General features: G+C 35.9%; 10 protein-coding genes across 11 annotated transcripts in view; 3 read left to right on the forward strand and 7 right to left on the reverse strand.

Moving 5' to 3' along the window:
- Positions 1 to 2,267: 2,267 nt before the first annotated feature.
- Positions 2,268 to 3,083, forward strand: LOC148166548 (uncharacterized). Its single transcript, XM_088049203.1, has 3 exons — positions 2,268 to 2,373; positions 2,419 to 2,571; positions 2,618 to 3,083. Exons 1-3 carry the CDS (start codon positions 2,314 to 2,316, stop codon positions 2,957 to 2,959), a joined length of 555 nt encoding a protein of 184 aa, XP_087905329.1. The 5' UTR covers positions 2,268 to 2,313; the 3' UTR covers positions 2,960 to 3,083.
- A 1,534-nt stretch (positions 3,084 to 4,617) lies between these two features.
- Positions 4,618 to 5,160, reverse strand: LOC148166549 (insulin-like peptide 5). Its single transcript, XM_088049380.1, has 3 exons — positions 5,044 to 5,160; positions 4,818 to 4,995; positions 4,618 to 4,770 (listed from the first exon to the last, which is right to left on the reverse strand). The coding sequence occupies exons 2-3, from the start codon at positions 4,993 to 4,995 to the stop codon at positions 4,652 to 4,654; spliced, it is 297 nt and encodes a 98-aa protein (XP_087905506.1). The 5' UTR covers positions 5,044 to 5,160; the 3' UTR covers positions 4,618 to 4,651.
- Positions 5,161 to 5,285: 125 nt separating this feature from the next.
- On the reverse strand, positions 5,286 to 6,522 carry LOC148166550 (uncharacterized). The gene is made up of 4 exons (XM_088049377.1): positions 6,365 to 6,522; positions 6,173 to 6,323; positions 6,016 to 6,124; positions 5,286 to 5,967 (listed from the first exon to the last, which is right to left on the reverse strand). Exons 1-4 carry the CDS (start codon positions 6,428 to 6,430, stop codon positions 5,856 to 5,858), a joined length of 438 nt encoding a protein of 145 aa, XP_087905503.1. The 5' UTR covers positions 6,431 to 6,522; the 3' UTR covers positions 5,286 to 5,855.
- LOC148166551 (insulin-1-like) lies at positions 6,522 to 7,078 on the reverse strand. The gene is made up of 3 exons (XM_088049378.1): positions 7,059 to 7,078; positions 6,839 to 7,013; positions 6,522 to 6,792 (listed from the first exon to the last, which is right to left on the reverse strand). Exons 2-3 carry the CDS (start codon positions 7,011 to 7,013, stop codon positions 6,590 to 6,592), a joined length of 378 nt encoding a protein of 125 aa, XP_087905504.1. The 5' UTR covers positions 7,059 to 7,078; the 3' UTR covers positions 6,522 to 6,589.
- A 211-nt stretch (positions 7,079 to 7,289) lies between these two features.
- LOC148166552 (coiled-coil domain-containing protein 22 homolog) lies at positions 7,290 to 9,204 on the forward strand. The gene is made up of 3 exons (XM_088049078.1): positions 7,290 to 7,436; positions 7,484 to 8,849; positions 8,895 to 9,204. The coding sequence occupies exons 1-3, from the start codon at positions 7,387 to 7,389 to the stop codon at positions 9,132 to 9,134; spliced, it is 1,656 nt and encodes a 551-aa protein (XP_087905204.1). The 5' UTR covers positions 7,290 to 7,386; the 3' UTR covers positions 9,135 to 9,204.
- LOC148166553 (uncharacterized) lies at positions 9,165 to 10,596 on the reverse strand. Its single transcript, XM_088049079.1, has one exon. It carries the CDS (start codon positions 10,458 to 10,460, stop codon positions 9,207 to 9,209), a length of 1,254 nt encoding a protein of 417 aa, XP_087905205.1. The 5' UTR covers positions 10,461 to 10,596; the 3' UTR covers positions 9,165 to 9,206.
- A 2,647-nt stretch (positions 10,597 to 13,243) lies between these two features.
- On the reverse strand, positions 13,244 to 16,010 carry LOC148166554 (uncharacterized). 2 transcript variants are annotated; one of them, XR_015771052.1, is made up of 3 exons: positions 15,135 to 16,010; positions 14,746 to 15,089; positions 13,244 to 13,328 (listed from the first exon to the last, which is right to left on the reverse strand). XR_015771052.1 is itself a non-coding variant. In XM_088049375.1 (2 exons), exons 1-2 carry the CDS (start codon positions 16,002 to 16,004, stop codon positions 14,811 to 14,813), a joined length of 1,149 nt encoding a protein of 382 aa, XP_087905501.1. In that variant the 5' UTR covers positions 16,005 to 16,010; the 3' UTR covers positions 14,627 to 14,810. The 2 variants fall into 2 exon arrangements, 1 of the variants encoding a protein (XP_087905501.1); XM_088049375.1 differs by lacking the exon at positions 13,244 to 13,328 and having other exon boundaries at positions 14,627 to 15,089.
- The window catches only part of LOC148166555 (ATP-binding cassette sub-family G member 1-like), a 42,478-nt gene continuing 29,746 nt past the window's right edge, over positions 14,526 to 27,257 (forward strand). The window contains exon 1 of the mRNA XM_088049372.1: positions 14,526 to 14,549. The gene's annotated coding sequence lies outside the window, so the exon portion shown is untranslated. The remainder of the gene's footprint in view (positions 14,550 to 27,257) is intronic.
- LOC148166556 (uncharacterized) lies at positions 16,181 to 16,738 on the reverse strand. Its single transcript, XM_088049379.1, has 3 exons — positions 16,558 to 16,738; positions 16,418 to 16,510; positions 16,181 to 16,372 (listed from the first exon to the last, which is right to left on the reverse strand). The coding sequence occupies exons 1-3, from the start codon at positions 16,686 to 16,688 to the stop codon at positions 16,273 to 16,275; spliced, it is 324 nt and encodes a 107-aa protein (XP_087905505.1). The 5' UTR covers positions 16,689 to 16,738; the 3' UTR covers positions 16,181 to 16,272.
- LOC148166557 (uncharacterized) lies at positions 20,494 to 26,156 on the reverse strand. Its single transcript, XM_088049376.1, has 5 exons — positions 25,996 to 26,156; positions 21,745 to 21,864; positions 21,414 to 21,565; positions 21,150 to 21,368; positions 20,494 to 20,895 (listed from the first exon to the last, which is right to left on the reverse strand). Exons 1-5 carry the CDS (start codon positions 26,057 to 26,059, stop codon positions 20,641 to 20,643), a joined length of 810 nt encoding a protein of 269 aa, XP_087905502.1. The 5' UTR covers positions 26,060 to 26,156; the 3' UTR covers positions 20,494 to 20,640.

The following is a 27,257-nucleotide window of genomic DNA, read 5'->3' on the forward strand; positions in this document are numbered from 1 at the left end:
TTTTTGGTCTTAAAACGACAATTTCTAAAAATTCGACTTTTTGATTTAAATTTTTGCAAATTAGTGATATTACTAAAACAAACAAAAGAAACAACATGCATACATTTTGTACCTGTCGTACTAAAAATAACGAAATTACAGTGTTGAAAAAATTGACATTTTCACAGTTGTCCAAATAAAAATTTCTAAATATTTTCCTTCTTGGCCTAAATTTTTCTAAATCGGTACTCTTAATAAGACAGTTAAGACTTATAAACTCCACAAATTTGTTTATAGTGGCATTAAAAATAAAGAACTTACAAGTCGTTAGAGTTTTTCGTCACATTTTTCTTTGGTCAAAAAACAAAAATTTTTTTAGCTCCTTGAAATCAAAATTTCTAAAAACAATTTTTTTCGGTCTAAATTTTTCTAAATCGACACTTTTAATAAGACAGTCGAGAGTGATTATCGTCACAAATGTCGTTAAAATTGCATAAAAAATAGCGAAATTACAGGATCTTAAAAAAAATTGATGGCATTTTTTGGTCTTAAAACGACAATTTCTAAAAATTCGACTTTTTGATTTAAATTCTTGCAAATTAGTGATATTACTAAAATAAAGAAAAGAAACAACATGCATACATTTTGTTCCTGTCGTACTAAAAATAACGAAATTACAGTGTTGAAAAAATTGACATTTTCACAGTTGTCCAAATAAAAATTTCTAAATATTTTCCTTCTTGGCCTAAATTTTTCTAAATCGGTACTCTTAATAAGACAGTTAATAAACTCCACAAATTTGTTTATAGTGGCATTAAAAATAAAGAACTTACAGGTCGTTAGAGTTTTTCGTCACATTTTTCTTTGCTCAAAAAAGAAAAAAGATTTTTAGCTCCTTGAAATCAAAATTTCTAAAAACAATTTTTTTCGGTCTAAATTTTTCTAAATCGACACTTTTAATAAGACAGTCGAGAGTCATTATCGTCACAAATGTCGTTAAAATTGCATAAAAAATAGCAAAATTACAGGATCTTAAAAAAATTGATGGCATTTTTGGTCTTAAAACGAAAATTTCTAAAAATTCGACTTTTTGATTTAAATTTTTGCAAATTAGTGATATTACTAAAATAAAGAAAAGAAACAACATGCATACATTTTGTTCCTGTCGTACTAAAAATAACGAAATTACAGTGTTGAAAAAATTGACATTTTCACAGTTGTCCAAATAAAAATTTCTAAATATTTTCCTTCTTGGCCTAAATTTTTCTAAATCGGTACTCTTAATAAGACAGTTAAGACTTATAAACTCCACAAATTTGTTTATAGTGGCATTAAAAATAAAGAACTTACAAGTCGTTAGAGTTTTTCGTCACATTTTTCTTTGGTCAAAAAACAAAAATTTTTTTAGCTCCTTGAAATCAAAATTTCTAAAAACAATTTTTTTCGGTCTAAATTTTTCTAAATCGACACTTTTAATAAGACAATTGCATAAAAAATAGCGAAATTACAGGATCTTAAAAAAAATTGATGGCATTTTTTGGTCTTAAAACGACAATTTCTAAAAATTCGACTTTTTGATTTAAATTTTTGCAAATTAGTGATATTACTAAAACAAACAAAACAAACAACATGCATAAATTTTGTTCCTGTTAGTTTGTACTAAAAATAACGAAAGTGAAATTGACATTTTCACAGTTATTCAAATAAAAATTTCTAAATATTTTCCCTTTTGGTCTTAATTTTTTTTAAATTATGCTTCTGAGGTACCGAACTAATCTCAATCATCCAACATAAACGCTCAGGTAATTTGTTCAAAAGTTTTACCAGAATTCAGACAAAATTTGAATCGAGAATTTTCAAATTGCCATAGCTTATTTGTTTATAAATAATATCAATTTACATTTTGGAAATCTAGACAAATTATCTGGAGTCGATTTTTAATTTTTCTTTTAGTTACGGCTGTACTGGAAATTTGAATCGCTGGGAAGAAACATCAAATTAATTTTTAGGTGATTAAACACTTTTTTTAACTTTTGCCCCGGATAATGTCTAGTAAATATTTTGGACATTCCTATCGTTTTTATTTTATATCGGTATTTTTCATAGTAAGGAAGATATCGTAGTCATTGAATCTCAAATCTCAACAAACTAAATAATTTTACTCATTCCCGCCCTTTACAAGTAGTCCCAATATTGGGTCCCATTTTCACTAATTTTCCTTCGTGGAAACAGTGCCCCCCCTCGTGCAATCCTCTCGCCCACTCGCGCGTTAAAAATAGTCTTTCCACAGTGCATCTAAAAATACCTCAGTTCTGTTAGCGCATAAACACAACAATGTCAACTTCATGCAGTTGCCTGAAAATATCTTCAGTGGTTGTGGCCCTCGCCAACATCGTAAGTCCAAAGCCCCCAAAACCCCCCATTAACTCTCTTCTTCAGATTCTGGGCTTTTACATTTTTGTGGAAGGAATCTTAATCCTCCAAGAGTTTCTAACGACTGACATCGGTACCGTGGGGTTAATCATCGTGTACCTCCAACTCGGCTCGTTTCTCCTCTTCGTCGGCTTCCTGTTGCTCCTCGGAGTCCTCCAGGTCTGTAGATTCGTACATTTTTCACCGATAACTGTCGTCTTCGCAGGGAAGAGAAAAGTACATTTCGTTGTACCTCCTCTTGAGTTCTCTGATTTGGTTTCTTATTACAATGTTGGTGATAAGTTACATGTTGTTTTACAACACGACGGCCATGTCGCATTATGTTACAAAGAACGAGACGGTGACGACGACGACGCCGGCGCCAGGACCTAGTCCTAGTCCAATGCCGAAAGAAACCGTTCCGATGGAGAAAGCAGTGGGGTTTTCAATTGGATTAGTGCTGATTTGGTGTGGACAGTTGGGGGTTTACAAGTTTCATGACCAAGTGATTGAGAAACATGTGATAAACGTGGGGGAGAGTTATGTGACGTCGGCGATGAACAGCTAATTCTGGGGGTGCAGTGGAGCGTTGCCGTCGATGGATAATCATAAATCTGCATCAGATTCAAATATGCATTTTAAGCGTTTGTTGATTTGTTAAGTTGGACAAGAAAACAGAATTTTGCTGACAACTTCTTAATTTTTATTTAGCCATTTCGACTTTTTTCCAATTTTTTAAATTATGACAGATAGAAAGATGAGGTTTTTATGTGGTAATTCGGTCGATATCTCGCTTATTTGGGGAAAAAGTTGTGCGTATTTTACGCAGAATTTCACGCAGAATCCAAAACTGAGCGATATTTTCACGTACGACAACAAATAACCGAGTTATAGCTGATCAAGTGATTAAAGTTTTCGACAACTGTTTTTTTTTTCAAATTTTTAATGCTTGATATCTTGAAAACTACAGCAGATAATAAAAAACGGTTTTCGCCACCTTTTTTCTCGCGATTTTTTTGCTAAGAATTCGTTCTTAGATTTTTTTAAAAGTCAAAAGTTGCAGTTTTTCGCGAAAATTCATGACTAAAACTATGCCAAATTTATGATATCGATATCTCGCTTATTTTTAGAGTAAACTTGAGTTATTATACATCAGTGAATGCAGAATTTTACGCAGATTCCAAATCTGGGATTTAAATTCAGATCCGACAACAAATAACTGAGTTATGGCCGATCAAAGTTTCGGATAGATGATTTTCATTTTTTCTTATTTTTCCCAATTTTCAAAGTTCAATATCTCGGAAACTATTAGAGATATTGAGATGCGGTTTGCGCCATCGTTTTTCTCGGCTCATTTTACGTTAGAAAAAGTGCTTAAAAGTCCAAAATTCGATAGTCGATTTTTCGCGAAAAAAAAATGCGACTCAAACGTTGAAAATTTTTAATTTTTTTTAATTTTTGGCCATAACTCGCAAACTATTTGTCCTATAGATCTCAAATTTGGCCAGTAGATAGATTTTAATCTCCTCTTTCGACTGATATATAATTCAATGCTATTAAACGTCATTTTCATTTTGAAAACATTGATTGAAAATCACCCTAAAATATGTTTTCAAAACAGTTTTTAGCCAATACCTCGTTTATTTATTAAGCAAACTCAACAAATTTGGGTCTCATTTTACGCAGAATTTTACGCTGAATTCAAAAACATGATAACTTTTTAATTTTTGTCAACAAATAACCGAGTTATGGGCGTTTGAATTTTTGGGTTGTCGCCAGAGGGCCAAATTTTTGAAGGTTCAAAACAATTCGTGCTCGATATCTTGGAAACTATTTCAGATATTGAGATGCGGTTTGCGCCATCGTTTTTCTCGCGATTTTTTACATAAGAAATAGTTTTTTAATTTTCCAAAAGTCGAAAGTTGGAGTTTTTTGGAAAAATTTACAACTAAAACTATGTCAATCTTCTGCGGTTGATATCTCGCTCAGTTTTGTGCCAAACTTGCGTTATTTGAGCTCATTTAAAGTAGAATTTCACGCAGAATCTAAGACTGTGCAACTTTTCCACGTGCGTCAACAAATACCTGAGTTAGAAGCGTTTAAAGTTGCTAAGAAACTAAGACAGATCGAGAAATGCGGTTTTTACCATCGTTTTCTTGGAGTTGAATAAATAATGGAAAAGAAGGAAGGAGTGGTTGTTAGACTCCTGGACAACAAAACAGAATATTGCTCACAACTTCCTAAACTTTATTTAGTGGTTTTAAAAACAGTACTTCCTGAGCACAGTGTAATTACAGGGCTTCCAGCAGCAGTCATCAACAAGTTTTTCTACAGATTTCTTCTCAAAAAACGTAAATTCCTCATCAAACAAATCGATAACTAGAAACAAACACTCCAACTCTAAAGAAGCGAAAATCTGAACTTACCCGACTTCTTGTTTACTGTGTTGTAGTAGCCATCACACGCTGCTCTCATGGCATCGTGTAGAGCCCCACGACAAAAAGAACACTGCCGGCTAAAATCGCCTTTTAGATAATTTACGACGTCTTGGGGCGAAGCATAAATCGCAGTCACAACACATAGCAATAATACGACTTTGTTCATCTAACACAATAAAATAAGATTATAAATAAACCAAGAGATGCAACTTACCTTAAACGCTGCTTGCAAGTGAATTTGCTTGGAAACGATTGTGCTTTTATAATAGGTCTAAAGCGGAGGAGGACCGCTCAGATTATGCATGTCGTTTTGAACTCACTGATGCACAATTAAAGTAATCTGATGGAATGTTTGATGAGGCTTTTAAATAAGACGTGTGTTGGTAGCACTGTCCATCAACACCTGACAAATTTAAATGCGACCCGGCGCATCCACCAATTTATTAAAAATATCTATTTTACATTTTCATGTTTGTAAAGTAGCTCCCTTGTGTAAGTTTTCGAAAATTGTTGGTTGTAAATCGGGCTTTCAACTTTTTTAGGGAAAAAATTAGGGGAAAATTGAATGTAGCTGTTTTTGAGGTTAATACATTATGCAAGTTGGGTGCATAAACATCTCTAATTAATTCAAGAAAGATTTAAATAAAGATTTGGAACCTTTGTGGCCATTTGCAAGCTAAACGAACTGTAGATTATTTTCTAATTCCAACTTCACCAAACTCGAATTTCAAAAGTCCCGCGCGCTAGAGCTTGACTGAGACGCCGCTGGAACTGTCGGTAAGTTCGCAAGCGTTGTGATTCAAAGTACCGGCTCTCCAATTCCGTGTAAAAACGCAGTGTTTAGTGTTCCCGCGGGAATGTTAGTGTTCTGGAACATTCATGGAAGTGTTCCCAGTGTTCTTCGCGTGTTCACCAGTCAAAACTGTGGAAATTAAGGTAAATTTCACGACTTTTCCAACAAGATCGGGTTGGTCCATTTTTACCAACAAAGGGGAGTCGGGTGGTAGCGCCAAATGTCATTTTTTTTTAAGTAAATTTGAAATTGTTGCTAAACTCTATCAAGACGATTATGGTAAATCCATGTTTTCGACGATGTCTTTGTAGAAATTGTGAACACAAATCTGGCCGTACCATAAAACTAAAACGAACTCTTCAATAGAGCGAAGGAGTTTCATCTCAATCTTACCCAAAAACGTGGAAGAAATAATTGGCGATAATTTCAACACAACTACGTTTGTAATAAATAAACAACTGGAACTTAACACGAGGTAGGTAAATATCCAGTTTTGTTTCATCTAAAATCATAAGCCATAAGAAAATTAAACTTTGAGGTCTTGACCAACCTTTAGAATAAATACCATAGAGAAGGATCAGTGAGACTGCCATGAATGCAGCCCCCATAATCAGAGAATAAATTTCAGCTCTACTATTATTGTGTATCTCAAAAACGTTCCGATTGAGACCCGCATAAGAGAAGCAAACGATTCCTGAAACCTAAAGGATTTATAAATAGAGGGACACTCAAGAGAACTAACAAAAGTAGCGAAGATCATAAAAACCGCACTGGTTTTAAGGTGAAAGCAGAAAAACCGCCTCGCCATTTCGCAAAAAAGTTATTAAACATCTCAGTATTACCCAACAAGTCCCTCTGGGTCAAGTTTAGACAGATAACCAAAGAAATCGAAACACGGATTTATATGCAACATATTTATTTTACAAAATGCTCACATTTCAGTATTATTTTTGCTTAAGCTATATTATTATGCGCAGTACAAGCTGAGGTGTTTGTAAGTACAGGGATTGTGGCAACATTCATCGACGATTCCAGCTTTCCTTCGAAACCTAACTGGGACAAACGAGTTCGCCGTTTCCTTCTGCAGAAACGGAAAGTCCAATTGGTTATCGTCGTCGTTGCCATTTGGGAATAGCTCGTCATATTCGCCATAGATAAACAAGTCGTTCACTAAAATCAAACCGTTACTTCTAATTCGCCAGTTGAGTGGAGTTACTTGAGGATTTTTTGCCTGGAGAGTTGTAGATGCCTTTACACACCAAAGCTAACGATTCCGTGAGTTTGTTGCCACAGAAAAACTCTCTTTTGTTCATGAGATGGGTCAAGTGAGGGGAAGACCACACGAATATCACATTGAGTACAAGTACCAAAAATATCACACGTTTGTCCATCTAGTAAGACTGGTATTATTACAAGAAAATGTGAGGGAAGCTTACCTTAAGTTGAGTGCCACTTCGTACTGGCCCTCCATGGAAAGCCGCGAGCTTTTATACTAAATTTTCCCCAAACATCGCTCAAAATTATGCAAATTTGTCTTACGTATTTACCCTTTTTACACACGGGCGCGCAATTATGATAATCCGCGAATTGAAAACAGTTTGAAATTGTTTACTTGGCGCTAATTACCTCCAGTGGAGCATACGAAGTTTTTAAATTTTTCTAGGGATTCTTTCTCTGCGGGTTGGTACGAGTTCGGTTGGCACCCGTCACGTTTATTTTGCTGTCAACCGTGTCATTGACGTTTTGATTTAAGTTTTAATAAAAATGGAAGAAATAGACGCTATTATCATTGATTCTTTGCGGAACCTCCACTGGTAAGGTCGAAACGTCGCGTTTTAATAGTTTAGTGATTTTTTTGTAGTGACTTAGAGGAAGACATCACATCTTTGAGGCAATTTGACGCCGACATGGTTGTCGGCGCGATTTCCACTTGTTTGGAAGCTATAACTCCCGACACACATCACCCCAAAAAGCTGCCACCTTCGATGAGTTTCAAGCTAAAAATAACTTCTAGTCTTGCGAGTCAAATCAAAGATTTAGGGTTCCGGGACGATATAGGTTATCAGACTATTTTGTACTGTAATGAGGCTGAAATTAGACGTGTTTTGATGTTCCTAGTGGAGCGGTTACCTAGAGAGGTGAGCAAGGCGACGCACGTTGAACAGACGGGTTTTGTGCCGACTCTAGTTAAAGAAATTGAGCTGAAAGTGAAAGAGGGGCTGCAGCAGATTTGGGTGCCTTCATGTGTCTTACGGAACGGATATCGCAGAAGTGAGACTGGTCATATCGTTCATAGTCTAGGCAACAGTCGGCCGCTGAGGACGACGAAACTGCAGGTGCCTGGTGTTAGTCAGAGCTGCGAAAACGACGCTCTTAGAGACTACTGGGTCCACAACGTCCCCGTGGTGACTGCGCAATGTGGCTCCAGGGAGTTGCTGCCGTCGCTGTTGTTCAAAGATTGCCTTATTTCCGGTTTCAAGAACTTACAGGTTTCGTCCACTAGAGATTTACCACAGCTCATAGAAAATTCCACTGATCTAGTCCAAAAATTGCCTGAAACTGTCGTGGAGACGACAGAACCTGAAGAAAATAAACTCCATTCCTTAATAGAAGAACTGAAAGAAAAGAAGCAAGTGTTTGAGAGTCTCCAGAAGGAGATCAAGCGGTCTGAAGAACGACTAGCACGAGCGGTCTCTGCGCGAACTGAAGAGGAAGAAACCCTCCAAACGGTGCTCTCTCAAGTTAATTTAAAATCAAAAACTCTGACTGTTATAAGTAAGGAAGAGAATCTGCAAAAACTCAAAAATATGATTGACGCCAGTAGGAACAAACTGGTGAATTTGTCGGAGCAGTGGCACAAAATCCAAGCGCCGCTGTTGGAGGAGTACAAGTCCTTACAAAACGCTATTAGTTCCAAAGACTTGCGACTCCAACAACAACAGGAGAAACTCCGAAAAATGGAGGAAACTCAAAGAACTTTGAATGTGGACCTCCAGGAAAAGTCGCTGCTGGAGGAACAACTCCGGAAAAAATTCGAACAAATCAACAAAACCCACACCAGGTCAGGCTACACCCGTCGAATCCTCGAAATAATCGGAAACATCAAAAAACAGGACGACGAAATCCAGAAGATCCTGAAAGACACGCGGGAGGTCCAACGGGAGATTAGCCTACTAACGGGACAAGTGGACAGATCCTTCACTCTGGCCGACGAGCTTATTTTTCGGGTTTGTTTCCTATCGGTGTTGTTCTTGAGTTTACTGTCTTTCCAGGACGCCAAACATGAAGAGACGGCGCGCAGAGCCTACAAGTTACTGGCGCAATTGCGCGATGACTGTCTCAACATTATTAAAGGAGTGACGGATCTGGGGGCGGTGGAGCGGGAATGTCGGAATCTCCAAGAACAGATCGACTCTGAAACGGCGAAAGAAAGTGGTGTGAAGTTGGAACGAGTCAATTCTGATCTCCAACAAGTCCGGAAGGAAACGGAGGCGCTGCTGAAGCAAACCTGAAATTGTGCAATTTATGTTAAGACACCAAAATGTTTCTACTATTTATATTTTTTGTTATCAATATTACAAATGTTAGTTTCTTTTCGCGGTGACTTCTGGAGGGACGTAAGTCTCTTCGATCTTCTTCGTCTCGGGGGTTTTCTGGGGGGCCAAAGCAGCCCCGGCTTCGATTGCGAGCTCGATTTTCTCTTCGTTTTCGAAGAACCAGAGTTTCTGTTCTTTTTCTTTTAATGTTTCTTGGAGTTTCTCGATCTCTGCGAGACGTTCAATGGTAAGAAGACGCTTCTTCTGGTCTTCGAGTGCTTGGAATCGAGAGGTTTCCCACTGCTTGAAGAGCGCGCATTGGTTCGCAATGTCTTTCTCGCAGCTCACGGCGACACTCTCCGTTACTTGTTTCTGCAAAGCAGTTTGAACATCTTCGGAGATTGTGTCATGGCTCAACTCCTTCCTTAGTGAAGAGTCTTCGGGTAACAGTTCGATTATCTCTTTGACGAGTGTAGCACCCGCCGCCTCTTTCCTCGCGAGGTCTTCGTTGCCGAACAGAGCGAGTCCTAAGACTCTCAATGATTTGTGGATTGGATCGTCTTTGGTTTTCGCCGCGGCTGCTAAAGTTTTTCCGACGATTTTCCGGGGATCGCGCAGATCAAAGTGGTCGTCGTCGAACGGGTTCCGTAAGAACGCCACGCGGACTTTGACTTCTTCTTCCGGTTCCTCTAAAGGGGGCGGTTGGGGCCACTCCCCCGGCGCTAACAAATAATTATAGCAATGCAGCAGCGCCAAATTGGTGGTTAAAGGGTGTGAGAAATCCTCTTGTAACATAAACTGACTGGCTATTATCGACCCCGCGACGAAATTCTTGCTTTTCCAGAACTTGTCCATGAGGAGATTTCCAGTGTAGTTGTCCAAGAACACGCCGTAGTTCAACCGGTCGTCTACCACCCGCAAGAGGTCGTCGACTTTATCATGCTTGAACAGAGCGCGAATTACTGCATGACCTGTAGAATCCAACGTGTTTCCAGTGTCTTGAGTTAGCCGGAGTTTGTAGATTAGATCTAATAATTCGTCGATGAAGAGTTCGTCTTTGATGGCATTCGCAAAGATGTCGACGTCCACAGGGCTGATTCGACGCGTCTTCTGGAAGCGTTGATCCAATTCGTAGTAGAGAACGTCGAGATTCACTTTTTGTAAAAGGGGGCTGTTTAGTCGGTCTTCCCAAATTTCATTACAGTGATAGGCTTGGGATAGAAACGTTCTCACGACGCGCCTGTGGGGGCTGCCGGTTTTGAGCAATCGTGATCTTAAGACCACGTTCAGACTTTTCAACATCTCGGGTTTTTAGGTTAGGTTTATGTCACTCACATGACAGCCAAACAACGGGAATGTTTGGTTATTGAGATTTTTAAGTGCGATTCTCTCAAATCTCAGAAGAAAGAATTATAAATTGAATTTGGAATTAAGGATTTGATTCGTTTTTAATATATTATTAAAAAAATAATATGTGTTTAAGTGTATGCAACCAATAATACATCTGTCTAGGGAGCACTGCGGTGAAGTTAGGTATCGGTGTGGTCTTCAACGTATGTCGTAGCTAACTTTTTCAAGTTTTTAAGCTCGATATCTTCAAAACTACAACTGATAAAAAGAAAGGCTGTTCGCCATCGTTTTTTTCTCGATTTTTTTAGCTCAGAAAAGTCGAAAATTGGAGTTCTTCGCGAAAATTCATGACTAAAATTATGCCAAACTTCTGATATCAATATCTTGCTTATTTTTTCGAGTAAACTTGAGTTATTATACATCAGTGTACGCAGAATTTTCCGCAGATTCCAAATCTGGGATTGAAATTCAGATCCGACAACAAATAACTGAGTTATGGCCGATCAAAGTTTCGGAAAGTTGATTTTCATTTTTTCTCATTTTTCCCAATTTTCAAAGTTAAATATCTCGGAAACTATTAGAGATATTGAGATGCGGTTTGCGCCATCGTTTTTCTCGGCTCATTTTACGTTAGAAAAAGTGCTTAAAAGCCCAAAATTCGATAGTCGATTTTTCGCGAAAAAAAATTGCGACTCAAACGATGAAAATTTTTCATTTTTTTTAATTTTTGGCCATAACTCGTAAACTATTTGTCCTATAGATCTCAAATTTGGCCAGTAGATAGATTTTGAGCTCCTCTTTCGACTGATGTATAATTCAATGCTATTAAACGTCGTTTTTATTTTGAAAACATTGATTAAAAATCACCTTAAAATGACGTTTTCAAAACAGTTTTTGGCCAATACCTCGTTTATTTATTAAGCAAACTCAACAAATTTGGGCCTCATTTTACGCAGAATTTTACGCTGAATTCAAAAACATAATAATTTTTTAATATTTGTCAATAAATAACCGAGTTATGGCCGTTTGAAATTTTGGGATGTCGCCAGAGGGTCAAATTTTCGAAGGTTCGAAACAATTCATGCTCGATATCTCGGAAACTATTCCAGATATTGGAATGAGGTTTGCGGCATCGTTTTTCTCGCGATTTTTTACATAAGAAATCGTTTTTAGATTTTCCAATAATCGAAATTTGCAAATTTTCGCGAAAATTCATGACTAAAACTATGGCCAAACTTCTCATATCGATATCTCGCTTATTTTTTAGAGTAAACTTGAGTTATTATACATCAGTGTACGCAGAATTTTCCGCAGATTCCAAATCTGGGATTGAAATTCAGATCCGACAACAAATAACTGAGTTATGGCCGATCAAAGTTTCGGAAAGTTGATTTTCATTTTTTCTCATTTTTCCCAATTTTCAAAGTTAAATATCTCGGAAACTATTAGAGATATTGAGATGCGGTTTGCGCCATCGTTTTTCTCGGCTCAGTTTACGTTAGAAAAAGTGCTTAAAAGCCCAAAATTCGATAGTCGATTTTTCGCGAAAAAAAATTGCGACTCAAACGATGAAAATTTTTCATTTTTTTTAATTTTTGGCCATAACTCGTAAACTATTTGTCCTATAGATCTCAAATTTGGCCACTAGATAGATTTTGAGCTCCTCTTTCGACTGATGTATAATTCAAAGCTATTAAACGTCGTTTTCATTTTGAAAACATTGATTGAAAATCACTCTGAAATGACGTTTTCAAAACAGTTTTTGGCCAATACCTCGTTTATTTATTAAGCAAACTCAACAAATTTTGGTCTCATTTTACGCAGAATTTCACGCTGAATGCAAAAACATGATAATTTTTTAAAATTTGTCAATAAATAACCGAGTTATGGCCGTTTGAAATTTTGGGTTGTCGCCAGAGGGTCAAATTTTTGAAGGTTCGAAACAATTCATGCTCGATATCTCGGAAACTATTCCAGATATTGGAATGCGGTTTGCGGCATCGTTTTTCTCGCGATTTTTTACATAAGAAATCGTTTTTAGATTTTCCAAAAGTCGAAAGCTGCAATTTTTTGTAAAAATTCATGACTAAAATTATGCCAAACTTCTGTTATCGATATCTCGCTTATTTTTTGGAGTAAACTTGCGTTATTATACATCGTTTTACGCAAATTCCAAATCCGGGCTCAAAATTTACGTACGACAATACTAGAATTTATTCAAAGCGTGCCAACTGGCGGAAATCAAACTTTTGGTTTAATACTTAAAGTCACTAGATGTAAGTTTTTTTTTAAAACCTTTTTTGACATAATTAAAAATAGGCGCAAGATTCAAAATAATTTCTATTTTGAGTTATACTGAATCACAATAATAAAATAAGTGGTCGTGACACTGAGGATTCCCAAGAACGTCCTTTTATTAATCTCAAAGAAATCCGCAGCTGTGAATTTCGAAATATTGTCTGGAATTTCTTTAGCCAACAAGAGCAGTTCTCTTCTTTCTTTCGAATCCTCGGAAAAGCTCTGTTGGACTTTATAACACAAATTCATCGTGTCTTTAGACGCCGCAGTTGCTGAGTCACAACTCATGACAACAAACACCATAAGAATCTAAAACAAACTCATTATTTGGTTCACATAATTCAGTTATTACTCACGAAGCTATAAGCGACGATCATCAGATCCGGCAACGCCACATGTTGCGAAAAAGCGTCTTTCTTTAACGTCAAATCTGTGGTAAAAATTGAGTGCATACGCGCCAAAGACTGGAGAATCTGCCCTATTAGTCTCGCGGTGATCAATATAAGAGGCCACCCGAAAATCCTGTTGAAATAAACCACAGTTTTAGTGAGGGTTCTCCACAGCGCCCCCGTTTCTCTGATGGTTTTCACCGCGTCAAACTTTGCTATTTTAGGGTTTGCAGGTGGACTTTACACAAAACTTTATTGATATCCTTAAATCGATACTCGAAAGCAACAGCTAAGTTGCAAATTAAAGCACAGACGAAGAATTCGTTGAGATAACCAACGGAATTCACACAAAACGACTTGGATAACACTATTTCCGGTACTATTTTATAGCACGTGTACGTCACGTACACATTTATGCCCATAAAGAACCCGAAGGCCGCCCCAAACTGCACGAAGACATTTTTGAAAAAATTCGTCTCCTTCTTATTTTGGTTGTTGAGTCTGTAGTCAACATAATGCAAATTTTTGTTGAGTTTCAACCACGAGTCTTGGTTAAACAGAACCGAAATTAACTGCATGGAGAGAGTTAACAGGACCAGACAAACGTCGTTAAAAGACGCCAGAATTAACATGGTTGATGTTACGTGAAATTGAAAAGTTTCTTCCCAAAAAACAAAAGCACTCGTCACTGCGAAGACAATGAAGGCCACACCGGCGTGGATTTTGTTGAAAATGGGGCCCCGAAGAGTTTGGGTGTTGAAGTCATAGCGGGGACACAGCGAGAGGATGCTGCTGGTGGTGTACAAGAAGTTCATGAAGCGGATGTCGCGGCGAGAAATTTTCAGCATTTTGTGCGGGGTCGGATCACGTACTGAAATTATATAGTTCGAGTTTTATCTGTTTGTTAAATTAAGTGCTTTTTTTGGTTTACATACACATGTGCTTTCGTTCAGTCGGGCAGGTAAACAAATAGGGTAAATAGGGGGAAGCGGATGAGTTAATTACTGCGCCGTCTTTGCGTTAGTTTGACTTATATATTAGAGAAAATACATAAAAAAGTGTTCATAGGTCATTTTTTCTGCAGAAATTTGGGGTGAAAATTTCGGCGTTTTACTCGCTTGATAAAGTGAGCACGGACCATCACAATTTAGGTTTAATTTCTACTTATTTTACCCAAATTTTGAAATTTAACGGGTTCGTTGTGAATCAACGAATTTGAATCTAATTTTTAATTAAGTATGTGGGTTTGATAACTATGATAAATGATAACATCACTTGCTTTTAAGCATTGTTAAATTTTTGTTTGTTGCATTTGTGGTGTCTGTGTAGGACAATCACGACGCTTCTGCGATTGGTAAGTGCAATCAATTTTATTCAAATTGGATCTCGTCAAATTACAGTGCTTATATAATTTTTTAAAACGCGCAAAAAGTTTCCTTGATTGATTACTTTTCTGTTTTTCTAATAATAAAATTAAGGGCGTGCGTTTCCCTTTTTTTAAATACCACAGATACAATTGTCAAGAAAAAAAAAACCTAATCTAATCGCACCTTGCGCAAACCGTGTTTTTCAAGATAGCGAAAATATTTCATTAAACTCTTCATCCTCCGACTCTTCATTTCCCCGCAAGACTTTGATTGAACTGTAAAATAATAATAAAATACGTCGTCGTGGTCCCAAAAATCCCAAAAAGCGTGGATTTGTTAATCTGAAAAAAATTCGCCGCTGTTATCACCGCCGCATTGGCCGTCGCCTGTTGAGCCAACTTAAACAACTCCTGTCTAGCTTCACTCTTCGTGACAAACTGCTCTTGAAACTTGTAACACAACGCCACAGTTTTCTTACTAGAAGCGGTTGCACCATCAGCAGCGATCATCACAAAGCTCACGGAAATCTGCAACAAATCACAGTTTCTTCCTCACCAAAAAACGGTTTTTACCAGCGTGTAAAGCACGAGGAGTAAATTCGCCACGAAGATTCGTTCTTTGAAATCGGCGTCTCCAACCTTCAAGTTGTTGGTGAGGAAATTGAGGCAGCTCAACAGTTGCGCGATGCTTTTCCCCGTGATGAACACAAGCACTGTGCCGAAGACTTGGTTAAACAGCTCCACGGATTCGCTGAGGTACTGGAGGATGTTTTCGATTTTGCGGAGGGAGATGATGACTTTTTTTTCACAGTAATCGTTGGTTTGGTTCGCTAAGATCGTATTGACGTCGTCGTAGCGACTTTTGAAACCTGAAGACATGTTGTAGATGAGGAAGTGGAGGAACACGTCGTAGAAGTAGCAAAATTGGTGCATCGAGTAGGCTTTGAGGGTGGCAACCCCCATTTCTTCCATCCAGGTGTAGAGTAAGAAGAACGAGCCACAGACGTACAGAAGGAAATAGACCAGAAACTGCAAGGAGGGGTTATGGAGGATGTTTCGTTGCCGCGCGTCTGTGTTCTTGAGCACCTCATCTATATACTGCAGATTATTGTGGAGTTGAATCCAGTACTTCTTCTCACAAAAACAGGAATTGAAGATCACAGTAAAGGCGAGAGACACAACGAAGAACTCGTCGATGTAGTCACAGATGAGGTGCGTCGTTGTGTAGATCTCTTTAAACGCGATGTGGCGAACTACCATGGAGTACGCAGTTCCTGCTGCTATCGTGGCGATCAGGAGCACTCCTTGCACTTTTTTCCATTTGGAAAGTTTCTCGCAGGATTTGTCGAACGAGTGACAGGGCACCACTGCCAAAATCCCGCAGATTTTGTAGAAAATCGTCAACGATCGGATGTCTTTGATCGAGTGGTTGAAGTAATTCATTCTAACTCGACGGACAAGCTCAATTAGAATGATGTTAATTTCAGTGGGTTCGGATCGATACTTTAATTTGTCTTTATGACGAACGAACAAATTTGATGAGACAATAGAATGACTGAGTATTTATTGTTGCGATATTTGAATAGACACGGAAGGGTGGAAGTCGATACGTGGTTCATTATTTAGGGGTTGATTAGACGGGTAAAAAATCGAATTGTATGAACCATTTCAATATATTTGCGTCTTGTGGTTAGAATATTATTTAATGCGGTTACATAAAGTCGTCATCGGCATAATCGTACATTCCTTTCTCGTAATTTATGTCATAAATATTTTTATGCAAAACTACATCGGATTTCGTCGAATTTGTCCTAAAACAGAAATTAGCGCTCGTTAAGTTCTATTTTGATTCATACGAGACAGTTGAAGGCGTGGGGGTGTCATCATCTAATAAATCGCTGCCGTGGCCGATGTTTATATGAATCTCATTTCCTTTGCGTGGGAGATCCCTAAAAAAATTTTATTATTTCAACGAAAGTACCTTTGGTTTTCCTACGAGACTCCATAGTTGTTTTCGTTGTGGACTTGAATGAAGTTGCACGGAAGGGCGTTGATAAAAGCCGTGGAAAGGAGGAAGAGAAGCAGAATAAGTGGCTTCATGTTGGAGGCCCCAACACTAATAAACATTCGCGCAGGCTAAAGGTTTTCAGGTGGTGCATCTAATGCACTTTCAGTATGCGTTTCCACGCCGCCTTTTGTGCGCTCTAGGTCACAGGTATGCACAAAAACAAATCTTAGTAAAGACAATAATTTATTACTGAAAATTGTAACTTTCGCAGTTTTAATCTAAATTTTTTTGTTTTTGAACGACCCAAAAATGTCTGTCATTTTCAATAAAATTCTGCAACTTTCGGAGTTTTAATCTGCAGACAGCGAAATTTTAAGGATTTCTTACTTTTGGTTTGTTTATCAACTGGACTAAATTATAAAATTTTAAAGCAAGAGACAGATTTTTTAAAAATTTTTCATTTTTGAAGGACCGAAAAATTTCTGGCATTTTCTATAATAATTTGTAACTTTCGCAGTTTTAATCTCCAGACAGCGAAATTTTGAGGATTTTTTACTTTTGGTTTGTTTATCAACTGAACTAAATTACAAAATTCTAGAGCAACAGACTGACTTTTTAGAAATTTTTCATTTTCAGAGGACCTAAAAATTTGTCATTTTCTATAAAATTCTGTAACTTTTGCAGTTTTAATTTCCAGGTAGTGAAATTTAGAGGATTAACTACTTTTGGTTTGTTTATCGACTGAGCTAAATTACAAAATTTTAGAGCAAGGAACAAATTTTTTAGAAATTTTTTATTTCTGAACGACCCAAAAATGTCTGATTTTCTACAAAATTCTGTAACTTTTAAACTCCAGACCTTAAAATTTGGAGGATTTATTAGTTTTGATTTGTTTATCGACTGGGTAAAGTTACAAAATTTTAGATCAAGAGACAGATTTTTTAGAAATTTTTTATTTTCGGACACCTCAAAAATTTCTGTCAATTTCTATAAAATTCTGTAACTTTCGCAGTTTTAATCTCCAGACAGCGAAATTTCAAGGATTTCTTACTTTTGGTTTGTTTATCAACTGGACTAAATTATAAAATTTTAGAGCAAGAGACAAATTTTTTAGAAATTTTTTATTTTTGGAGGACCGAAAAATTTCTGTCATTTTCTATAATATTTTGTAAGTTTCGCAATTTCAATCTCCAAGTTGTGAAGTTTGGAGGATTTACTACTTTTGGGTTGTTTCTTAACTGGGCAAAGTTACAAAATTTTAGAGTAAGAGACAGATTTTTTAGAAATTTTTTATTTTTGGACGTCCCAAAAATTTTCAGAATTTTCTATAAAATGCTGTAACTTTTGCAGTTTTAATCTCCAAGCAGTGAAATTTGGAGGATTTACTACTTTTGACTTGTTTATCAACTGGGCAAAGTTACAAAATTTTAGAGTAAGACAGATTTTTTAGAAATTTTTCATTTTTGGACGAACACAAAATTCTGTCATTTTCTATAAAATTATGTAACTTTTGTAGTTTTAGTCTCCAGACTGTGAAATTTGGAGGATTTACTACTTTTGACTTGTTTATAAACTGGGTAAAGTTAGAAAATTTTAGAGCAATACACAGATTTTTTAGAAATTTTTTATTTTTGGACGACCCAAAAATTTTCACCGTTTTCTATAAAATTCTGTAACTTTCGCAGTTTTAATCTCCAAGCAGTGAAATTTGGAGGATTTCTTACTTTTGGTTTGTTTATCAACTAGACTAAATTATAAAATTTTAGAGCAAGAGACAAATTTTTTAGAAATTTTTCATTTTTGGAGGACCGAAAAATTTCTGTCATTTTCTATAATATTTTGTAACTTTCGCAGTTTTAATCTCCAGATAGTGAAATTTGGAGGAATAACTACTTTTAACTTGTTTATTGACTGGACTAAGTTACAAAATTTTAAAGCAACAGACTGACTTTTTAGAAATTTTTCATTTTCGGACACCTCAAAAATTTCTGTCATTTTCTATAAAATTCTGTAACTTTCGCAGTTTTAATCTCCAGACAGCGAAATTTTGAGGATTTCTTACTTTTGGTTTGTTTATCAACTGGACTAAATTATAAAGTTTTAGAGCAAGAGACAGATTTTTTTGAAATTTTTCATTTTTGGAGGACCGAAAAATTTCTGTCATTTTCTATAATATTGTGTAACTTTCGCAGTTTTAATCTCCAGATAGTGAAATTTGGAGGAATAACTACTTTTAACTTGTTTATTGACTGGACTAAGTTACAAAATTTTAAAGCAACAGACTGACTTTTTAGAAATTTTTCATTTTCGGACACCTCAAAAATTTCTGTCATTTTCTATAAAATTCTGTAACTTTCGCAGTTTTAATCTCCAGACAGCGAAATTTTGAGGATTTCTTACTTTTGGTTTGTTTATCAACTGGACTAAATTATAAAGTTTTAGAGCAAGAGACAGATTTTTTTGAAATTTTTCATTTTTGGAGGACCGAAAAATTTCTGTCATTTTCTATAATATTGTGTAACTTTCGCAGTTTTAATCTCCAGATAGTGAAATTTGGAGGAATAACTACTTTTAACTTGTTTATTGACTGGACTAAGTTACAAAATTTTAAAGCAACAGACTGACTTTTTAGAAATTTTTTATTTTCGGACACCTCAAAAATTTCTGTCATTTTCTATAAAATTCTGTAACTTTCGCAGTTTTAATCTCCAGACAGCGAAATTTTGAGGATTTCTTACTTTTGGTTTGTTTATCAACTGGTCTAAATTATAAAATTTTAGAGCAAGAAACAAATTTTTTAGAAATTTTTCATTTTTGGAGGACCGAAAAATTTCTGTCATTTTCTATAATATTTTGTAACTTTCGCAGTTTTAATCTCCAGATAGTGAAATTTGGAGGAATAACTACTTTTAACTTGTTTATTGACTGGACTAAGTTACAAAATTTTAGAGCAACAAACAGACTTTTTAGAATTTTTTTATTTCTGGACGACCCAAAAATGTCTGATTTTCTATAAAATTCTGTAACTTTTAAACTCCAGACCTTGAAATTTGGATGGTTTATTAGTTTTAATTTGTTTATCGACTGGGTAAAGTTACAAAATTTTAGATCAAGAGACAGATTTTTTAGAAATTTTTCATTTTCGGACACCTCAAAAATTTCTGTCATTTTCTATAAAATTCTGTAACTTTCGCAGTTTTAATCTCCAGACAGCGAAATTTTAAGGATTTCTTACTTTTGGTTTGTTTATCAACTGGACTAAATTATAAAATTTTAGAGCAAGAGACAAATTTTTTAGAAATTTATTATTTTTGGAGGACCGAAAAATTTCTGTCATTTTCTATAATATTTTGTAAGTTTCGCAGTTTCAATCTCCAGATAGTGAAATTTGGAGGAATTACTACATTTGGTTTGTTTATCAACTGGACTAAATTATAAAATTTTAGAGCAAGAGACAGATTTTTTAGAAATTTTTCATTTTTGAAGGACCGAAAATTTTCTGTCATTTTCTATAATAATTTGTAACTTTCGCAGTTTTAATCTCCAGATAGTGAAATTTGGAGGAATAACTACTTTTAACTTGTTTATCAACTGAACTAAATTACAAAATTTTAGAGCAACAGACTGACTTTTTAGAAATTTTTCATTTTTGGAGGACCGAAAAATTTCCGCCGTTTTCAGTAAAATTCAGTAACTTTCGTAGTTTTTATCTCCAGACAATGAAATTTAGAGAATTTACTACTTTCGGTTTGTTTATTAAATTGAGCTAAATTCCAAAATTTTAGAGCAAGTGACTAACTTTGGTAGCTAACAAATACCCGCGCGCTGAAGGTTTTCAGGTGGTGCATACAAATGCACTTTCAGTATGCGTTTCCACGCCGCCTTTTGTGCTCTCTAGGTCACAGGTACGCACAAAAACAAATCTTAGTAAAGACAATAATTTATTACTGTATAAAAAATAAATAGTCATAGCCATTACCAACGAACATTAGTACAAAGAGCAATGATAATAAATAACGAGATTCTTTGGCAAGTGATGAATAAAAAGTGTCAGTCTGATGAAAGGACCTCTTATCTCGGGTCGATCATTCTTTGAAATCGTTGTGGTCCCGTCGGACTGACAAGCTCCACATCACTGAAAACTTCCGCGTCTGGGTTCCGTGGCGCTCCGGCATCTGCCAGGAGCTGATTAACATAAGTGTCTCGACTTAAGTCAGGTCGAGAATCAATCGCATTGTCTTCGAAACTCTCAAAAGCTTCTAAAGACGCCCACGGGTCTCGGACTTGCAGCAAGGGGGAAGTTCTCGGCTCAAAAGTCTCAATTTCCTGGAGAGAAAGAGTGCAAAGAAATGAAGTAGTGCAAGAAACACTGAAAAGTTAGAGAGTTAGCAGCACAGAAGCGTTAGTCACTAGTAAAACTGTCGCGTAACAAGACCTAGAACTTTATTTGTTAGCGGTTTTACATGTTCTCAAGGCCTGAATACTATTACGTAAAATCGTAGTAAAATACTAAAAAAAAATGTGGATTCATGCAGATCTCAAGCGACTTGGAGTTTCTCGGGGGCTTTATTTTTACCAACCTCAATCTGTCTGTTTTTCGGGATTTCGTTTTCGAAGCTGTTTTCGACGGATTCGGGATCTCTAGGTGGGTTGGTGATGCTTTCTGAGTTCTTCTCCGTGGTCATTTCGCTGCTGTCCGGAAGGACGTCGATAATGCGCACTTTGAAGAAGGCGCCGCCGTGTTCTCCTTCTTGTTTATATTCAGTTTCGTTAATCACAACCTTGTGACCGTCGATCACCTAAAATAATTGTTTGTCAAGGTGCCGAGAATTTAATTAGCGTACCTTGGTGACTGAAGTCGTGTTTCCTTTGCTCAAATCGATGTCGGGAATACCCACGGCGAACTCCGGGAAGGGTGAGCTACCAATGGTACTGTTCCGGAAGGGAAGCTGCCGCAAGAAATAGTCCATTTGTTGGCGCATCCTGGCCATGATTCCTGGAAAAAAATAAGATCATGGGTGATTAAGCAGAAGTACGCACCCGTGACGCAGGCACAGAACGCCATGGTGTACTCAGAAATTCCACCATGGACACCCATTTTTATATAGAATTAATTATTGTGGGTGCTGGGTAATTAATCCCACGATAGTCCTGAGTCTAAATATAGTAATTTACCTGCGACGCTCTCAAAGAGGCCGTCAAAGTTCCCGAACCATGGCTGGATCTCCACCCCTGTCTCCCCGCTTTGCTCTTCAAGCGGGATGAATTCGACCTCTTCTCGTGGATCCTGCTTCGCTGAAATCCATTTCATTAAAAATAGAACTTGCTCAAGGTTGATCAGGTATTGCAGATGAGTAAACAACAAAATGACTCAGCGTTAGCACGACTTTAGTAATATCCGCATTTATGGATGGGACACGAATTTTCTACCATGCAAGGACGTTCCACTATCAATATCGGAAAATCTGCCAACGGCGAGCAATTTTTCATATCTAAGAGGTCACGTGCGTTGATATAATCATCGAAAACGTTATGATAATAAAACAACTTTGTTGTGAATTAAGAAGGTTTTTGCAATGGGCGTTGTAGGTCAGTTTTAATGAAAGCAATGCAGTTTATTGACCTCTGCATTGTTGTTAACGTGATTCGATGAACCGTTGACGAGGCTGAAACGACCAGGAATGGTTATCAAATCATCCTGGCGGATGCCTGGAATAATCGCGATGGTTGAGTGGTTAATTAGCTGCAAGCAATGCGGTTATCGTCGAGCTTTTAACTTTTCAATGTCGCAGTGATAAGAATGCTATTTCTAACAAGAAAAACTAGTTTGATTGAGTTTGGTAAGTCCAGAACTCTTTAAATGGCGGACCGATTTTGGTACGCAAAGACTGGGCCAATTTAAACAGAATCTTTCGGCTGTTTTCTGGCGATTTAGCCGTAAATCTTGATAAAAACTGGTAGTTTTCTGGATTTCGAGCTCTACTTTGCGAATTCAAGCCGGAAAACGGCCAGAATGGACGAAAAATCGTCATTTAGCATCGAAATAAGCGAATTTCTCGACGATTTCTGCAGTTTTCTCGAGATTTAGCCGTTGAATCTTGATAAAAACTGGTAATTTCAAAATCAACATTTTAGAGCAAGAAACAGACTTTTTAGAAATTTCTAATTTTCGGACGACCAAAAAAATTGTCGCCGTTAATTAATATAATAAATATAATAAAATTCTGTAATTTTGGCAATTTTTGACAGTGAAATTTGGAGGATTTACTACTTTTATTTTGTTTGGGCAACTGGGCAAAGTTGCAAAATTTTAAAACAAGAGACAGATTTTTTAGAATTTTTTCATTTTTGGCGACTCAAAAATTTCTAACATTTTCTATAAAATTATGTAACTTTAGAAGCTTTAATCTCCAGGCAGTAAAATTTAGAGGATTTACTACTTTTAGTTTGTTTATCGACTGAGCTAAATTACAAAATTTTAGAGCAAGGGACAAATTTTTTAGAAATTTTTCATTTTTTGACGATCCGAAAATCTCCGCCGTTTTCTATAAAATTCTGTAACTTTCGCAGTTTTAGTCTTTAGACAGTAAAAATTGGAGGATTTACTACTTTTATGTTGTTTATCAACTGGGCAAAGTCACAAAATTTTAGAGCAAGAGACAGATTTTTTAGAATTTTTTAATTTTTAGACAACTAAAATTTCTAACATTTTCTATAAAATTATGTAACTTTCGAAGCTTTAATGTCCAGATAGTGAAATTTGGAGGATTAACTACCTTTGATTTGTTTATCGACTGAGCTCAATTACAAAATTTTAGAGCAAGAGACAGATTTTTTTAGAATTTTCTCATTTTCGGACGACCCAAAAATTTCCGCCGTTCAATAAAATTCTGTTACTTTCGCAGTTTTAATCTCCAGGCAGTAAAAATTAGAGGATTTACTACTTTTGGTTTGTTTATCGACTGAGCTAAATTACAAAATTTTAGAGCAAGGAACAAATTTTTTAGAAATTTTTCATTTTTTGACGACCCAAAAATCTCCGCCGTTTTCTATAAAATTCTGTAAATTTCGCAGTTTTAATCTTTAGACAGTAAAAATTAAAGGATTTACTACTTTTATGTTGTTTATCAACTGGGCAAAGTCACAAAATTTTAGAGCAAGAGACAGATTTTTTAGAAATTTTTCATTTTTTGACGACCCAAAAATCTCCGCCGTTTTCTATAAAATTCTGTAAATTTCGCAGTTTTAATCTTTAGACAGTAAAAATTAAAGGATTTACTACTTTTATGTTGTTTATCAACTGGGCAAAGTCACAAAATTTTAGAGCAAGAGACAGATTTTTTAGAATTTTTTAATTTTTAGACAACTCAAATTTCTAACATTTTTCTATAAAATTATGTAACTTTCGAAGCTTTAATGTCCAGATAGTGAAATTTGGAGGATTAACTACCTTTGGTTGGTTTATCGACTGAGCTCAATTACAAAATTTTAGAGCAAGAGACAGATTTTTTTAGAATTTTTTCATTTTCGGACGACCCAAAAATTTCCGCCGTTCAATAAAATTCTGTTACTTTCGCAGTTTTAATCTCCAGGCAGTAAAAATTAGAGGATTTACTACTTTTGGTTTGTTTATCGACTGAGCTAAATTACAAAATTTTAGAGCAAGGAACAAATTTTTTAGAAATTTTTCATTTTTTGACGACCCAAAAATCTCCGCCGTTTTCTATAAAATTCTGTAACTTTCGCAGTTTTAATCTCCAGGCAGTAAAAATTAGAGGATTTACTACTTTTGGTTTGTTTATCGACTGAGCTAAATTACAAAATTTTAGAGCAAGGAACAAATTTTTTAGAAATTTTTCATTTTTTGACGACCCAAAAATCTCCGCCGTTTTAAATTAAAATTCTGTAACTTTCGCAGTTTTAATCTCCAGGCAGTAAAATTTGGAGGATTTACTACTTTTGACTTGTTTATCAACTGGACTAATTTACAAAATATTAGTGCAAAAGACAAAATTTTTCAGAATTCTTTTATTTTCGGACGAACCAAAAATTTTTGCCGTTTTCTAAAAAATTCTGTAACTTCGGCACTTTTTATCACCAGACAGTAAAATTTATAGGATTTACTACTTTTGGTTTGTTTATTAACTGAGCTAAATTACAAAATTTTAGAGCGTGATACAAACTTTTTAGAATTTTTTTTTAGTTTAGTTTTTTAGATTTCGAGCTCTACTCTGCGAATCCAACCCAGAAAACGCCCAGAATATAGGAAAAATCGTCATTTACGATCGAAATAAGCGAATTTCTCTACAAATTTTGCACATTTCGTGGAGATTTCTGCTGTTTTCGCGCGATTTAGCCGTTGAATCTTTATAAAAACTGGTAGATTTCGATCTCTACCCTGCAAATAAAATCCAGAAAACGGCCAGAATCTACGAAAAATCGTCATTTACCATTGAAATAAGCGGATTTCTCTACGAATTTTACAGATTTCGTTTAAAAGATACAAAAATAAACCCAATTTGTGAATTTCGTAATTTTCAAACTGAGAATTGAGAAACAATTTTAATAAATCCGTTTTATTGCACCGTGGAATTATTTTTCATGGACGAATTCTATTGCTGCATAAATTACGTTTCGAAGGTAATTTGTTCAATTTTCCAGGACGATTATTTACGTTGTTGTTGCAAACTGCGCTCGCCATTTTTTAATGTAAATAAATAAAAAAAAACTTCAATTTTACAGGTGTAAAGTCCCGGTAAATCTAGTTCGAACAAAGCGTTTTCGTTTTATCGCTCAACTTCTTCTGGAATGTTTTTCAGCGAATCTTTTTACAAATTACCGGTTTTACGTGCGTCTATTTAAAGCCGATAATTGTTTATTTAACGAGATAATTTCATGAGCCGGTCTGGGAGTGTTGTCAAACAGCATTCTGCTGCATTTTTATTCAATTTTCTTCATGGTCAGCGATAATTTCGTTTTGTTTAAAAATGACACAATTGCGTTGACATCCTTCCGTTGAAATATTTTTTTGCATAAGCCTTGGTGTGCCATATTGGGGCCCAATCAATATCCTTTCCAATTATAAAAGCGCGTTTGTACCTGCATAACTATTATCTTATAATGAGAATGTAATGACAACAACCACTATTTAGTGTTTCCTGTATGCTTTCAATTTATTAATGCGGGTCTAAATAACTGTTTATTATCATTGAAAAGTTCTTGGTAGTGTCGCAAAACCTTGCATTACCATTGCTTCTAAAAACATGTGTCATGATCATGAAGAATCTTCAAGCAATAAGGTTAATAGGTCCCGATAAGAAACTCGCCCAAGTCAGAAAATTCTCCAATTAAATGACTAGAAATATTGTTATTGACTAGGAATAAAAGGAACCGGCCTTGATTAAAAAATTATAGTAATTAACTCACCAGGAAGAGCAGTAATAGCAGCCAGAAAGCTCAAAGAAAAAAAAACCGCCCACGTCACTCTCATTTTGTTTGTAAACTTTGAAAAATCTCGCGCAACAACTTAAGCCACTTCGCCGCAAGTCGCTTCTCTTCTGCTTATGGCGAAAAGCAATTTCAGCGCACTAAATATAAAAGCCGCGGAGATGACATGCGTTTGACGTCGCTGATTTCCCCTTCCATGAAAAAAGCGCGCCTCCTTTGAAAAGTTTCTCCGTGTAAAATTAGATTGTGATTAAACACGTTTCTTCAAATCTATTTTGGGGCGATTAAGAAATAACCGCCTGGTTGTGGGTCATCGGTTGGTCTTTTTCGCGCGTTGAAAAGTGTTACTTTCGGTGATTATATGAATTGTTGTTCTATTTATAAATAATGATACAGAGGAACCTGCGACTTTTGTCTTGGAAGTGTGGTTTGGTGTTCGGGGAATGTCCAGCATCATCACAAATAATGATGTCATGGCTTGTTTTGTTGACGACATCCGCAGGGTTGTGACGATTTAATATGTCATATGGGGAGCCTTATATGGATTGTCTGTTGATTTATTTGTGGGATGATGATGGCAGAGATGACTTTCTGAGGTCGGTTTTTATCATTCTGTTGAACTCTGGAATCTTCAGGCAAAAACAAGGTCGAATTGGCACTGTATAAGTGCAGCTCGTTGAAGTAACTCAATTTTTTTTCAAAATGGCAAAAAAATTCTTATCTTTGAAGATGAGGAAAAAGAATACAAAATTTTATAGCAGGAGACAGACAAATTTTCATTTTCTGACGACCCAAAAATGTCCGTCATTTCTTATACACTGTAACTTTGGCATTGAGATTTGGAGGATTTACTACTTTTGACTTTTTTATTAACTGGACTAAGTTACATAATTTCAGAGCAAGAAACAGATTTTTTTGAATTTTTTTATTTTTGGACAACCCAGAAATTTCTGTCATTTTCTATAAAATTCTGTAACTTTTTCAGTTTTGGTCTCCAGACAGTGAAATTTGGAGGATTTATCACTTTTGGTTTGTTTACTAACTTGAGCTAAATTACAAAATTTTAGAGCAAGAGGCAACATTTTTAGAAATTTTTCATTTTGGGACGACCCAAAAATTTTCACCGTTTTCTATAAAATTCTGTAACTTTCGCAGTTTTAATCTTCAAGCGGTGAAATTTGGAGGATTTACTACTTTTGACTTGTTTATCAACTGGGTAAAGTTACAAAATTTTAGAGCAA

The sequence above is a fragment of the Gnatocerus cornutus genome, unplaced genomic scaffold (genome assembly GCF_029298725.1).
Source record: "Gnatocerus cornutus isolate USDA-ARS CGAHR unplaced genomic scaffold, icGnaCorn1.1 ctg00000023.1, whole genome shotgun sequence".
Taxonomy (NCBI): domain Eukaryota; kingdom Metazoa; phylum Arthropoda; class Insecta; order Coleoptera; family Tenebrionidae; genus Gnatocerus; species Gnatocerus cornutus.